This window comes from Pseudochaenichthys georgianus, chromosome 3, assembly GCF_902827115.2.
Source record: "Pseudochaenichthys georgianus chromosome 3, fPseGeo1.2, whole genome shotgun sequence".
Taxonomy (NCBI): domain Eukaryota; kingdom Metazoa; phylum Chordata; class Actinopteri; order Perciformes; family Channichthyidae; genus Pseudochaenichthys; species Pseudochaenichthys georgianus.
In genome coordinates, this window is record NC_047505.1 from 2,080,306 (window position 1) to 2,096,741 (window position 16,436).

Sequence of the window (16,436 nt, forward strand, 5' to 3'; positions counted from 1 at the left end):
GTGCTTCAGATCATTGTCCTGGAAGGTCCAACCACGGCCCATTTTAAGCGTCCGGGCAGAGGCTGTTTTCATTTAATATCTGCTGGTATTTGATAGAGTCCATGATACCATGTATCCTAACAAGATGTCCAGGGCCTTTGGAAGAAAAAAAAGCCCCACAACATCAAAGATCCACCACCATACTTCACAGTGGGTATAAGGTGCTTTTCTGTATGGCTAACTTTCTGTCCAAACCCACCTTTGACGTTTGTTGCCAAAAAGCTCTATTTTGGTCTCATCTGACATATAACCCTATCCAATTCAATGTCCCAGTAACGTTTGGCAAACTGTAGGCGCTTTAGTTTGTTTTTAAATGACAGCAATGGCTTTTTTCTGGCAACCCTCCCAAACAACTTGTGGTGATGTAGGTGGCGTCTGATGGTCGTTTTGGAGACTCTGACCCCAAGACTAAACTAGCCTCTGCAATTCTCCAGCTGTGATCCTTGGAGATTCTTTTGACAGTCGAACCATCACATCATTGTGTGTGGTGTCAATGTACACACACGTCCTCTTCCAGGCTGATTCTTAACATCTCCTCTTGCTTTAAACTTCTTAATTATTGCCCTGATAGTGGAAATGGGCATTTTCACTTCATTTTCACTTACTTTTCTTATATCCATTTCCTAATTTGTGCAGCTCAACAACTTTCCGTCGCTGATCATCACTGTGTTCTCGGGTCTTTCCCATAGTGATGAATGACAAAGGGAATTTTGGCCTGTGTCACCTCATATTAATACCCCAGTGAAACAGGAAGTCATGGTTGACCAATTAAGAGTTCCTAATCAAACAGGTGAACCTAAAAATGTAAGATATGACTGGAAATATACTTCGGTTAGATTTTAAACATAGGATTTCCTAGGGATGCCAATAATTGTGGCACACATGTTTGGACAAAAATATTTATTTAAAGTCAACTTTTTATTTTCTTTCAATAATTTTACTTCAATGAAAAGGTAATATTTTTGTGAATATTTTGAATGAAATATCATGAGGAAAAACAATAAAGAAATGTTTTGTATCTTGTTTTGCCAGCAGGGGCAAACGGGCAGATTTTCCTCGAACAATTATGCTAATTTATGTTAAAGAAACCGTCAGATGTTAATAAAATAATAATTATGACGTTTTATCCTGGTTTGGTTTGTTATGTTCAAGGTCAGGGGTGCCCAATACGTTGATCGCAAAGGTAGTGTGGGTAGATCGCATGGCATTGAAAAATCCATCCTTACGATGGCATTTGCCACTTGATTGACGTACCGGTAAGCCAGTCTGAGATCTCATCTTTCCTAACACGCAGTTCTCCACGCCAGCTGCTATTCACCGGCGAGCTGATCGCCTCGTTAGCCTTCCAATGTATACGATTCTACTAAAGAAAGGGGAAACACTTTATATTAAGGTACACAAATTAACCATCAACTAGTTGTTAATTAACATGCATATTAGCAGTATATTGGCTCTTTATTAGTCATTATAAAACACTTATTAATGCCTTATTCTGCATGACCGTATTCTACAAGTAATAAGCCATTAGTTGAGAGTTTTTCCTCAATAACCCTCTAATTAGTGCTGATTTGTTGCAACTACTTGCTTATTGCTTATGAACAAGACTTCACTTTAAAATAGGGAACATGTTCTTAGATATAAATACTGTAGTGGACATTTTTATTATATCCTTATATGCTTAAACCAAATGCTTCTCAAACCATTGTAAAACACCTATATCATTTCCTGAGATGTGCTGTTTTCTTCTCATACTCTACTGTGGGTTTATTCCCAGGCGCTTCAAGGCCACAGAGCTGCTTTGGCTCCTGGGTTGAGACTCACACAAAGTCACACCAGAACTTCCCTACTCTGGGACCGTTATGCTATCTCCCGCTGAAGACAGCTTTCTGAGCTTCCCACTCCTTCTCTATATAAGCTTTGCTACCACATTGTATGGCGCACACTCGCACAGACTATTCTATGCTCTGTGAGACCTGTGTCTATTTTTATTGTATCTTATGTATTTGAAGCTTCAAATAAATAACCACAAAGACAACTCTGTCTGATTCACCATTTATTTGTTTTGATCACTTTGACTTGTGCTCTCCACAGAGTTGGGTCTCAGATTTCCATAACAATACCTAATTAGAGTCAAACTACTAGCTTATTGGTTATGAACAAGACTTCACTTTAGAATAGGGAACATGTTCTTGGATATAAATACCTAATTTTGAGTTATTTAGACACAATTAACACTTAAAGTTACATGTCTTGTTACATAAGAAGAGATCATATTTGTTAAGTGTTATTATGGGAGAATTACTGTTCTTGTGGTACTTCTGCCTTATCAGGCCCATATTGAGCAGAGCATATTAAGACCAGAACTCATGTTCAACAACTTCCTTACTTGCAACAAATCAGCACTAATTAGAGGGTTATCGAGGAAAAACTCTCAACTAATGGCTTAGTACTTGTAGAATACGGTCATGTAGAATAAGGCATTAATAAGTGTTTTATAATGACTAATAAAGGGCCAATATACTGCTAATATGCATGTTAATTAACAAGTTGATGGTTATTTTGTGTACCTTAATATAAAGTGTTACCAAGAAAGGGTCTACAATTGACGTAATGACCAAACATGTACCGAGTTGTATTGTGCCATACGGGTTCATGCAGTTATGCAAGGTACACCAACACAAGGTATATGTTTAGCATTCTTAACGTGGGTAGATCATTTTGACTTGGTCATTTTAAAAGTAGCTCCCAAGCTGAAAAAGTGTGGGCACCCCTATTCAAAGAGGATGAAATGTATCATGTCAGGTTCTGTACGTCACATTTTATTGGTCTGTCCTATTCATCATAAACTTTTTTTAATTACACTAATATAATATAGAACTGGACAGTGTGGACTGTATGTGCATTCACGATTCATTATTGTGATGTGGTTTGGAAATATGGGTTTTAGCAGCATTTATTTTCTCACACGTAATACCTCTCATCTACGTTGGCTGAACCCAGCACCAGCAGTCCCCCCGGCCTCCCCCGGGCCCACAGGCCCAGCTGGGCAAACAGGTAGGCCAGGACCATTCGGACCCGAGCCTGCCAACACACACACACACACACACACACACACACACACACACACACACACACACACACACACACACACACACACACACACACACACACACACACACACACACACACACACACACACACACACACACACACACACACACACACACACACACACACACACACACACACACACACACACACACACTTCTTTTAAAGATGAGACATTTCTGTGGCTCCTTAAATCTTAGTCAAAACAATCATTATATCATCACTGTCTCTGAGTGTTCATGTCCTTCACAGTGTGCGGGAGAAACTCCCCCTGGTGGGTACACAGCCTGGATAGACACTGCTTATTAGGAATGGGTATTGTTAGGATTTGATCGATACCGGTATTTTTCGATACTTTTCAATAATTTGGTGCTCAAAATTATAGACATGATTACAAGATGTGAAGATTAAACAATAGTCATTTTATTGTAATTTATTTGTATTTATTATTTAATGTAACTTTTTCAATGTCATACCAAGCAGGTATGAGTGAGTTTGACAGTGTGTCTCTGGAAGGGGGGTGGTAATTAGGGCACCTCCTAAACCAGAAGCTCCGGTCGGCTAACAATTATAATCCATTTATTGTGTTTATTATTTATAATTGTAATGATGGAAGTTCGCTAAGTGTTGATTTAGACTCTTGGTGTTGGACTTCTGTTCCGTGTGGGTCAAATGGTTAATATCGTCTGTTAGCTGAGTTTCTTCCCGTTAAGTGGGTATGCATCATTAATAGGTTGTTAAATGTTAAGAAGCATTGAGACGCTGTTTCTAGCAAGACGTTGTGTCTGCCCCTGCTATGGTCTGTCCCCGGGAGTCTCACAATAATAAGAGCGCTGTTAGGAGAGATGACGAGTGGCATTCACAGTGGCCAATCAGAGTGGTACTCACACCGGATACGTCACACGGGATGAGGGTTCCCAACCAACCAGAATTGTTTAAACTAAGGAAGTAGCGTGATTCATATGCCGATAGCAGCACCGTTTGTCCAGCGGCTTAACGGTATACCAATACCGTCCAATCAGGTACCGGTACTGACTTAGTACCGGTTCTCGATACCCATCCCCACTGCTTATACTTATAGATGGAAAAAGCTTAACAGACACCACGAGTGAAAAGCAATCAATTGTGTAAAGGAAAAAATGAATGCAGTATGCGGAGTGGTGAGAAACTCAGTGTGAGAGGGTCTGACCTGGACGTTCTGCAGAGCCAGGTTTTCTCTGGGGCTGCCTCCATAAGCGCGGAACTTTGGCCAGCTTCCAGTAACCACGGAGAAGATACCCAGAATGCCTTTCACCGCCATATCTATGTTAATATTCATGTGTGTGCTGCAGACCAAGAGATGAAAGGATGACATGTTTATTTCAAAGCAACTTTGAAGCTCACCTATTACGCCTTATTTGAACAACATATTATAGGACCATATCTATACAAAACATGTCTCTGAAGTGTTTTGCTCAAAATACCAAACAGATCACCCATTGTAGCATGCGTCATACCCTTCTATAGAGTGGTGCAGGGATGACGTATTTACCCGGAAGCAAACTGCGCATGGTTCTCTGAGACGAGGGAACCGGTAGTGGTAAAATGCTAACTCACTTCCTGGTTTTAGGACTCGTCACTGCACCACTCTATAGAGGGGTATGACGCATGCTACAATTGGTGATCTGTTTGGTATTTTGAGCAAAACAGCCCCTGTTAATAAAGTGCTGATTCAGCTAAACGCTGCCATGATTAAACGCCATAGTATGTTCCAAACCACATCAAGCATTATTTCTGAAACAGTATGGAGCTCAAACGCTTTCTCTCTCGCGGGTTTACTACAAGGACAGTACCTTTTTATATCTGGCTTCTTTACACGTATTCTCTCCAGTACAGGTTAGCTCTGAGTGTTAGCGATGCTTGCTAATGTAAACACAGACCATATTACTTCCAAAACAAGTCGTGCATTGTTTCTGATACAGCACATAGCTTGACATGTTCTTTATTCAGTGTTTACCGCTAGAACAGTGCCATTATATGTATTATATATATTTATATTGTTGTTAAACTTTACTCTAAGGGTCTCTCATAGACATCCTGCTGAATACACAGACACACAGCTGAGGGAGGGGCTTCAGCTAGCGACTGTGTATGGGGACGAAAGGAGTTCAACGTAAAACCAGCCCACATTTTAGTAATGTCGATATGAAGCAGCAAATGTGGATCAGCTCCATTGTACCCCCGTTTTTAGAGATGTGGGTAAGGAGGAAAAGAGAGAGGGTTTTATTTTCTGACACTTAGTGAGTCTCCTTACACACCGGGAACACATATTTATGTTTAAAAGAAATAAAAACTCTACAGGAAATTATTAGACTCCCTAATACAAAATGATAATGATATAATGGCCTGTATTAATAATGATGTTTAACCTATGGTACGATAAACCATCTCTTCTGTTTTTGAGATGAATGTTATTCTATACACGGTCCTTGTTTATAAAGATATAAATAAAAATAGATTGAAAAGATAATATATATGATGTTCAGACTGTATTTTTTGTATCCTGTTCAGCCTTCTTGTGAGGCAGTAGTCTTACAATTTGCTCCTGGAATCTTTACTCCAATTTATCTTAAATTCGGTTGAATTTAAGATAAATTCGGTCGGTCGGTAACTCATCCGTCCCCTGTCATTGTTCATGTAAAGGAAATATTGTTATACCAAACATACAGCTTTTTAGTTTCTTGTTACTAAAAGAAATCCGCTCATAAGTTAGAGTTAGATGATAACACTTTCATGTCTCACTGCAAGAAGGTTACACTTCGACATAGACATTGTTATTTTCCAACATTTTCTTTTTTCCTCAGTATGCTTTAAATCTCTGCCCATTGCATACAATTGATAAAACTTCAAAAAAAGACATTTACTTAGGCATATTTTTTTATATCACACTCTAGTATTATGACAGTGATTGTGATAACATTAACTCATATTTGCATCACTTATTAGTTGCTACAGCACGTAGCATCTCACAATGTATTCTAAGAAAGCCCTGTAGGTGCAGTCCCGCCTACCTGCCGATCTGATTCGCCAGCTCTCTGGCCCGGCTGCATGTGTCCAGTGAGGAGTTCTCACTGGCCATGTAGCAGGTGGTGAACATGTGACCACACAGCTCTGCAGGGCTCTGGGGACAGTAGGTGTCCTCCCCTACCACTCTGCGGACGTCCTCCAGCACCTGGCTTTCTGAGAGAGGGGAGGGAAAAGGGAGGAATCTTATAAAAAAAACAAAGACTAGCTCCATGGCATAATGGCGAAACCCGCAAAATAAGGCAAAAGTCAAGACAACATGAAAGGATATGGCGTTCCACTACGCTTGAAGAATCTTGTTTATGTGCAATATTATAAGGAATCACTCGGTACATTTTCACTGTTATGCGAATGATACTAAATTATATCATGCCTGATGAAACCAATCCCCTTAACTCGCCAAGTAATATACAAATCGATGTAATTTTATTGGAATGAGAGGGGGAAAGAGAACTAGACGTCAAAAGAAAGGTGGCAAACTAGAAAGACAGAATTCACCGGAGATGGAAGACGCTCAAAGCTCCGTTAGCTCACAACAGGACTCGGCAGACACCATGCTCAGTGCTCCAGGAAATATGCGATTTCAGGGCTGAGCATAAAGTGGACTTAAACAAACTTAAAAAAGAAATCAAGGGAGACATGAAATCTGAACTCGAAGATATGAAGCAGGAAATGTACCAAAAACGTTCTGCAAACTCCGCGCTAACCCAGGCCCACGAAACGAGGCTGAAAGAAGCGGAGGAACGAATCGATGAGGCGGAGACAGTAAACATGGCTATGTCAGATGCCTTGATTAAATCAATGAAAGAACAGAGAGCCATGCAGGGGAAACTAGTGGATTTGGAAGGTCGATCCAGGAGAAATAATATGTGCATGTATGGAGTACCCGAAGAGAAGGAAGGTAACTCCATGTCTGACTTTGTGGATCAACTTTTGAAAATCGAACTCGCTTTAGTTCCATAGTGGTGAACTTTCTGGAGTTTACCACCAAAGAAATGCCCCTGCGAAACGTAACCATGGTTGACCATGTGACCATGGTCACCATGGTATTCCATTGCCAACCATGGTAATACCATGGTTGACCACAAAATACCATGATGGTCACAGTACCATGGGGAAGAAACCATGGTCTACCATGGTCAACCTACCATGGTCACAATGTCATCTCAAGAAACCATGGTCTACAGAAACCATGGTCGACAATCATTCTAATGAGGCTCATGCAGGCACCGTCACCTGGTGAAAGTATATAAAATAGTCTTTACATTTTCACCAACTGTTTAATGAGCATTTAATGAGTGTGTGTGCAACTATAGAGTGACAGTGTACTGTAGATGAAATTAAGTGCAATTAACATGATCTATACAAATATTTTAAAATTAAATGCTTGAAACTATTGAAAAGCTTGTATGAATTTATATTATTTCCAGTCTGGTAGACCATGGTTTATGTCCATGGTAGACCATGGTTTATATCAGTGCTCTACCATGGTTGACTGTGGTGCCATATCCCAACCATGTTCTACCATGGTTATACCATGGTTAAATTAACCATGTTCTACCATGGTCTACAATGGTTCATTTCGCAGGGGTGGTACTGAAAAAAGCCTGGAAAAAAAAGATACTGATGGAAGGGCGACGTCTATCGTTCAATCACGACTATGCAACAGAGGTCGTCCTGAAGCGCAAGGCGTACGTGGGAATAAAGAGGGTCCTTAAGGAGAAACCTATACGTTTCCAGACACCTCTCGACAGCATGCGCATTCACTGGGACTCGGGAACAGGCACATATGACAGTGCGCCAGATGCAGCCTCCTGAGGAGGAGAGGTTTCTCCGTGGAGATACCAGACCACAACGCTTCGGAGCTGTACCTGGAGATGGAGCGTCTCCACCAGACCAAGACATTGCAGCGCGGATCCCTCCCGAGACTAACATATTCATATTATATATTCACTGTATATATTTGTCACAACTTCATTTGGATTATATAATTGTTATCGGGTGCCGTTGGACTACTAGGAATTGTGAGATTGCGTGTTTCACCTCTAGTGAGGGGGCTTTCCCCTCTTCCTGCCAACGGGGATTTATTGTGGCGAGGAATCACCCTACCTTGGAAGTCTACGTTTTTCTTTTTACGTTCTACGTTCACTACATGTAGACCAGATGTTCAGGTCTGTGTAGTTTTCAGTTGTCTGGAGTTTTGTGAATGGAAAGGATTGGGTAATTTAAATGCCGTACAATAATATAAAATTGGTGTCACTTAATGTAAATGGGATGAATAATCCAGTTAAAAAGGAGCAAGGTCCTGGCTAAATTGAAAAAAGAAAAGGCCCAAGTACTATTTTTACAAGAAACTCATCTGCCTCAACAGGAGTATGACAAATTAAAAATACATTCTATAGTTCTTACAAACCTAGTCAGAAGAGGGGAGTGGCTATCCTTATTTCAAATGCAGTTCAATTTGAACTCCATAAAGAAGTTAGGGACAAAGAGGGACGATATGTATTAGTGAAAGGAAAACTTGAAAATGCAGTGGTGACATTGGTAAATGTATAGAGGCGAAGTCCCTCCCCTTCCGGTGGGACTCATGGGACCTTATTTCGGAAAAAGTTTGTATTGAAGTCAATGGAGAGAGAAAGATTATCTTTCGATCCCGTTTGAATTGTGCTACGAATTACACATATGATGTATGTCAATCTTAAATAATAATTTCCATTTCACAGTTTGTCGTAAAACTGTTAAAATATACAGTGAGACTATGAAAAATACACAACTAGAAAGACTACAAATCCCAGATGATGTCATAACTGTTTTCCTCCACTAAGAGATGGCTAAGATCAGCGCCATATAGATAGAATCTATATGGCGCTGATAGATTCTATCTATCGCCATATAGATAGATAGAATCTATCTATATGGCGCTGGCTGAGATAAGATAACTTTAACAAGATGCTTGTGTGCTTAGTACCAGGTTGTTATCATAGCAGCATTGGGTCTTGCTCGTTCTTTCGCTTCCCGTCTGATGAAAGGACCAGGAGTGGCTGGAACAAGTTAGCTACCTAGCTAGTAGCTAGCACGTTAGTTAGCATTACAGCCGTGTCATTTTTATTAGCCTTAACATGAAGTAACATTAAGTAACCCAAGATGTTAAACAGTAAGAGTACAGTAGTAGTCATATTTCGTGAACCCTTTGAAGAGTACTGTCACATCGGTGTGATCATTCTATAATACACAACTTAAGCCCGGGGGAGAAATGCTAACGCTAGCATCGGCGATCGCCGATCTTTTGTACTTCATGCTATCTGCACAAATGGTTGACATTAAACATTAAAAAGACCAGGCAGTTCAGAGAGAAAGGAAGGCAGGCAGCTTTGCATGACATTCTTCTGGACGTGTTGGCACAATTCAAACGGGATCGAAAGATAATCTTTCTCTCTCCATTGACTTCAATGCATAACTTTTCAGAAATAAGGTCCCATGGAGCTCAACCGGAAGGGAAGGGACTTCGCCTCTCTATATGCTACTGTGGGATGCTTTGAAGGCTGTTCTCCGTGGAAAGCTGATCGCCCTAACAGCATCACAAAAAAAGGCCTGGCTTGCCACATACAAACACAAAATAGAAAAATGGAGAGAAATGGAGACAAATCAATCGGCATTACAACAAATTAAGGAAACAAGGGGGGAGATAAATGAGATCCTCAGAAGAGAAATAGAAAAAAAGGCAATGTTTTTAAAGCTTATCCATCCATCCATCCATCTTCTCCCGCTTATCCGTGGTCGGGTCGCGGGGGTAGCAGTTCCAGCAGAGAGCCCCAAACTTTCTTTTCCCTGGCGACATCAACCAGCTCTGACACCTCCCTAGGGAGGCGCCCAGGTGGCATCCTAACTAGGTGCCCGAAGCACCTCAACTGGCTTCTTTCGACGCGAAGGAGGAGCGGCTCAACTCCGAGTCCCTCCCTGATGACCGAACTTCTCACCTTATCTCTAAGGGAGACACCAGCCACCCGGCGGAGGAAACCCATCTCGGCCGCTTGTATCCGCGATCTCGTTCTTTCGGTCATGACCCATCCTTCATGACCATAGGTGAGGGTAGGAACGAAAATGGCCCGGTAGACAGAGAGCTTTGCCTTCTGGCTCAGCTCCCTTTTCGTCACAACGGTGCGGTAAAGCGACTGCAATACCGCTCCCGCTGCTCCGATTCTCCGGCCCATCTCACGCTCCATTGTTCCCTCACTCGAGAACAAGACCCCGAGATACTTGAACTCCTTCACTTGGGGTAAGGACTCATTCCCTACTTGGAGTGGACAGTCCATCGGTTTCCTGCTGAGAACCATGGCGTCAGATTTGGAGGTGCTGATCCTCATCCCAGCCGCTTCACACTCGGTTGCGAACCGATCCAGTGAGTGCTGAAGGTCGCAGACCGATGAAGCCATTAGAACCACATCATCTGCAAAAAGCAGTGGTGCAATCCTTAGTCCACCGAACTGCAGACCCCCCCCCCCACGACTACGGCTCGAAATCCGATCCATGTATATTACAAACAGGATTGGTGACAAAGCGCAGCCCTGGCGGAGGCCAACCCTCACCGGAAATGGGTCCGACTTCCTGCCGAGGACCCGGACACAGCTCTCGCTTTGGGAGTACAGAGATTGGATGGCCCTGAGTAGAGACCCCCTCACCCCATACTCCCGCAGCACCTCCCACAGTAACTCCCTGGGAACTCGGTCATACGCCTTCTCCAAGTCTACAAAACACATGTAGACCGGATAAGCGTACTCCCAGGCCCCCTCCAGGATCCTTGCGAGAGTAAAAAGCTGATCCGTCGTTCCACGACCAGGACGGAATCCGCATTGTTCCTCCTCAATCTGAGGTTCGACAATCGGCCTGACCCTCCTTTTGAGTACCTTAGAGTAAACTTTCCCGGGGAGGCTGAGTAGTGTGATGCCTCTGTAATTGGCACACACCCTCTGATCCCCCTTTTTGAAAAGGGGGACCACCACCCCGGTCTGCCACTCCTTCGGTACTGTTTCCGACTTCCACGCAACGTTGATGAGACGTGTCAACCATGACAGTCCCTCAACACCCAGAGCCTTCAGCATTTCCGGGCGGATCTCATCCACCCCCGGGGCTTTGCCACTGTGGAGTTGTTTGACGACCTCAGTGACCTCCCCCCGGGAGATTGGTGTTCATACTCCAGCTCTGCCTCTAACATAGAGGGCGGAGTTGTCGGGTTCAGGAGTTCCTCAAAGTGTTCCTTCCAACGCCCCAACACTCCATCAGTTGAGGTCAACAACGTCCCATCCTTACTGTACACAGCTTGGATGGTTCTCTGCTTCCCCCTCCTGAGGTGTCGGACAGTTTTCCAGAACAACTTTGGTGCCGCCCGAAAGTCCTTCTCCATGTCTTCTCCGAACTTCTCCCACACCCGCTGCTTTGCCTCGGCCACGGATGAGGCTGCTGCCCTTCGGGCCTGTCGGTACCTTGCAACTGCCTCGGGAGTCCCCCGGGATAACAAATCCCTGAAGGCCTCCTTCTTCAGTCGGACGGCTTCCCTGACCACCGGTGTCCACCAGGAGGTTCGAGGGTTACCGCCCCTTGAGGCACCTAGGACCTTGAGACCACAGCTCCCCGCCGCGGCTTCGGCAATAGAGGCTTTGAACACCGACCACTCTGGTTCAATGTCCCCAACCTCCACAGGAATGCACGAAAAGCTCCGCCGGAGGTGTGAGTTGAAGGCCTCCTGAACTTGGGCCTCCTCCAGACGTTCCCAGTTCACCCGAACTACACGTTTGGGCTTACCAGGTCTATCCAGAGGCTTCCCCCGCCACTCGACCCAACTCACCACCAGATGGTGATCAGTTGACAACTCCGCCCCTCTCTTTACCCGAGTGTCCAAAACATACGGCCTCAGGTCCGATGATACGATAACAAAATCGATCATGGACCTTCTGCCTAGGGTGCTCTGGTACCACGTACACTTATGAGCATCCTTATGTTCGAACATGGTGTTTGTCATGGCCAATCCATGACTAGCACAGAAGTCCAGTAACAAACCACCACTCCGGTTCAGATCAGGGGGGCCGTTCCTCCCAATCACGCCCCTCCAAGTGTCTCCATCATTGCCCACATGTGCGTTGAAGTCTCACAGCAAGACTAAGGAGTCCCCTTCAGGAGCCCCATACAGGACTCTTTCCAGGGTCTCCAAGAAGGCCGAATACTCTGAACTGCTGTTGGGTGCATAAGCACACACAACAGTCAGAGTTTTCCCCCCCATAACCCGCAGGCGTAGGGAGGCGACCCTCTCGTCCACTGGGGTAAACTCCAACAACGAAGCACCCAACCGGGGACTTGTGAGTATCCCCACACCCGCCCGGCGCCTCACACCTTGAGCAACTCCGGAGAAGAATAGCGTCCAACCCCTATCCAGAAGTAAGGTTCCAGAGCCGACGCTGTGCGTAGAGGCGAGCCCAACCAGATCCAACTGGTACCGCTCCACCTCCCGCACAAGCTCCGGCTCCTTCCCCCCCAGAGAGGTGACGTTCCACGTCCCCAAAGCCAGCTTCTGTCGCCCGGGTCTGGTCCTTCGAGACCCTCCGCTTTCACTGCCACCCTTCTGGCAGCGCACCCGACCCCATCGTTGTTTCCCGTAGGTGGTGGGCCCGCGGGACGGAGAAGCGGAGGTGTTGCCCACGTTGCCTTTTCGGGCTGGGCCCGGCCGGGCTCCGTGGCAAGCTTATTATTATTATAATAATAATTATCTAATAATGATAATAGATTTATTTTGTTAGCGCTTTTACAGATGTTCAAAGACGCTTTACAGATATAGTGAAAAGAAAAGAACAACAAATAAATATATATAGTTAAAGTTAAAGTCAAATAAAACAAAAACAATCACACATTAAAAGCCAGATTGAAGAGGTGAGTGTGTTGAAGGTGGTGAGGTCAGTGCAGTCTCTGATGGGTTGTGGGAGTGAGTTCCAGAGGGAGGGGGCAGCGACGGAGAAGGCTCTGTCCCCCCAAGTCCGGTGATTGATGCGGGTGGGGATGGATAGGAGGTTGGCTTCTGATGAGCGGAGGCAGCGTGGTGGTGCAGCAGGTCTGTGAGGTAGGGGGGCCTGATTGTTGAGGGCTTTGTGAGTAATCATGAGAACTTTGAAGTTGATTCTTTGACGGACGGGGAGCCAGTGGAGGTTCTGGAGGACGGAGTGATGTGGTCTCGGGTGCGGGTGTGGGTGAGGAGGCGAGCAGTAGATTTCTGGATATGTTGGAGTTTATTGAGGAGGTTGGATGGTATGCCGTAGAGCAGGGATGGGCAAATGGCGGTCGGGGGGCCGCATTAATTTATAAACAACGTAATTAATAATAAAAGTACTGATACCATCCACTAGACTCCTAGTTACGTCGCGAGCTGCGTACATGATTTCAAATACCGCAAAATAATCTGTGACGCGTTTGTGTGTATTGTGTTTGTTTCCCGGGGGAAACCCTCACAAGAAACACCGGCTGTTGTTATGCCTGCTGTGACGTTAAGTTGCCTCTTGTAATTATGCCTTTACAAGCTTACAAGTTGTTTTTATCATCTGAATTTGGCAAAACAAGTTTAATATTCTAAAAACAAAGACTTTGTTTATTTGAAATCAGATGAAAACAAACTGTCACGGACCCTGCCGTGTTATCTATGATTACTATACGCTTTTCATTCATAATTTCAGCGGAGGGAGCAGAACAGCAGAACAGCAGAGGGGCGAGGGAGTTGTGATATTTTTGACCAACCCATTTTTCACTATATTTGATATACAGCAAGCCTAAAAACTTATTTTATCTTCCAAAATGTACCAAAAGCTACTAAATAGCACTGGTGAATGTTTGATTATATCAAGTGTTATCAATGTTGGAAACATTGGGAAGAATTTTAGGAAAATGTTCCATAACTCCTGGGGGGCTAATCATTTAGGCCTCAACTGTGTGTGTAGATTCAAAGTGCAGGAAGAACAGATGGCAAAGAAAATCCCCATTCATCCCCAAAAAAGTAATATGAAAACATAATTAAATGCAGTGTTGTTAAGATGCTGCTTGGCCTATTTTCATATTTTAAAGACAGTGGTGGTTTATTAACAGATAATCTAAGCATAATCTAATTTGCAGGGTTTATTTGTTCTGTCTTCTTCTGTCCCGCACCTATCCTGGATGTGTGTGCTTTTGTAAAATGGTTTTCATATCTTTAAATCAGTCACTGCATACATAGAATAGAATTACCGAATGATGTGTGTCAATAGTTGCATTGAGAGAATGAGAAGGTGTACACTACAGTGAAGTGAAGGCAAATGACTCACTGCCGTCCTGTATGGCCTGGCAGATCAGCACACACATGGAGTACACGATGCAGGCGGTGGAGGAGCTGTCCACACCTCCACTCAGAGGCAACAGGAAGCCAGCCTGCAGCACACATCACAACCATTACACATCAGCGTCTAACAGCTTCTTACACTGAACAAAAATATAAATGCAACACTTTTGTTTTTGCTCCCATTTTTTATGAGATGAACTCAAAGATCTAAAACATTTTCTATATACACAAAATAACCATTTCTCTCAAATATTGTTCAAAAGATTAAAAAATCTGAAAAAATCTGTGATAGTGAGCACTTCTCCTTTGCCGAGATAATCCATCCCACCTCACAGGTGTGGCATATCAAGATGCTGATTAGACAGCATGGTTAGTGCACAGGTGTGCCTTAGGCTGGCCACAATAAAAGGCCACTCTGAAATGTGCATATTTTCTTTATTGGGGGGGTCTGGGGGGGTCCGAAAACCAGTCAGTATCTGGTGTGAGGGGTAGGGTTAGGGTAATGTTGTGAATCGAGTGGCCTGTGTTCGTCGTCCATTACATACGCCTGCCCATACCATAACCTCACCACCACCATGGGCCACTCGATTCACAACATTACCCTAACCCTAACCCTACCCCTAACCCTCACACCAGATACTGACTGGTTTTCGGACCCCCCCCCCAGACCCCCCCAATAAAGCAAAAATGCACGTTTCAGAGTGGCCTTTTATTGTGGCCAGCCTAAGGCACACCTGTGCAATAATCATGCTGTCTAATCAGCATCTTGATATGCCACACCTGTGAGGTGGGATGGATGATCTCGGCAAAGGAGAAGTGCTCACTATCACAGATCTTTTCAGATTTGTGAACAATATTTGAGAGAAATGGTTATTAGGTTATTAGATTATTATATATAGAAAATGTTTTAGATCTTTGAGTTCATCTCATGAAAAATGGGACAAAAACAAAAGTGTTGCGTTTATATTTTTGTTCAGTGTAGTTCCAGAGCTTTTTAACGCCTAATGATCCAAGATCAAGATCAGATGGGACAATCACAACGGTACAGCAGCATCTTATTTCAGTGTTCCTCCTCACCTGTCCACTCCTCCTCAGGTAGTCCCACAGCCAGCAGGCCGGCCCTAGACTGAAGAACACAGATGTCAGCATTTTAGACTTTTGCACTTGGATTCTGTAATGTGCCATTTCAGAAGCTACTCGATTATAATGTTTTTCTTTTCAGAATGAAATACATATTTTGTACCAGATGAGGTGTATGCATGTGTACCTGATCTCCTCCTCTGGTGTGTGAAAGTTCCATGTTATCGGTTGGTGTGTGGGAAGGTAGATATCGTCACCACTGGATAATGAGAAGTCAACCTTGACCCTGTGGCAAGGTTTAGGTTCACTTTCCTAAAACACAGAAACATTGGGAGTGAGAGGATATGGAGGAAGTTGCTGTAGAAATGCTAAAATGTTACTTATTATACCTTTGGCTATCACAAATTAAAAAATCCTTTAGCAAACATTAGCATGCCAATATGCCCCAGTCACAATGTAAATATGCTGCAGTATACAGTGAATAGTCACATTCACTATCTTTATTCAGCATGTTAGCTGAGGCTGATATTGGACAAATTAAACACAACATGGTGGGCTTCAGAGGTATGGAAGAAAATAAAAATTACGTGAAATCACTGAGGGTTGGGCGAAAGGGGTTTAGAGTGATCGTCCATCAAACCGAGGGTCGATGGTTCGATCTCCACCTGCCAACATGTGGAAGTGTCCTTGGGCCCTATACTGAACCTCAGTATGGGAATGGCTAACAGTGTGTGTGAATGTTTATCACTGCTGATGAGCAGGTGTGTGTGAATGCTGACCTGTATTTGAAAAAGCACTG

At 43.8% G+C, this 16,436-nt stretch overlaps 1 protein-coding gene across 3 annotated transcripts in view; it reads right to left on the reverse strand.

The window, feature by feature from the left end:
- Window positions 1-16,436, reverse strand: part of nadsyn1 (NAD synthetase 1) — a 60,851-nt gene that overhangs the window by 18,686 nt on the left and 25,729 nt on the right. For 2 of the 3 annotated variants that reach the window (XM_034079578.1, XM_034079582.1), the window contains exons 11-16: window positions 15,825-15,949; window positions 15,635-15,683; window positions 14,544-14,646; window positions 6,198-6,366; window positions 4,337-4,472; window positions 3,014-3,120 (exon numbers count right to left, since the gene is read on the reverse strand). In XM_034079578.1, coding sequence (XP_033935469.1) covers window positions 3,014-3,120; window positions 4,337-4,472; window positions 6,198-6,366; window positions 14,544-14,646; window positions 15,635-15,683; window positions 15,825-15,949 — 689 coding nt within the window. The remainder of the gene's footprint in view (window positions 1-3,013; window positions 3,121-4,336; window positions 4,473-6,197; window positions 6,367-14,543; window positions 14,647-15,634; window positions 15,684-15,824; window positions 15,950-16,436) is intronic. The other variant, XM_034079590.1, reaches the window with a different exon arrangement.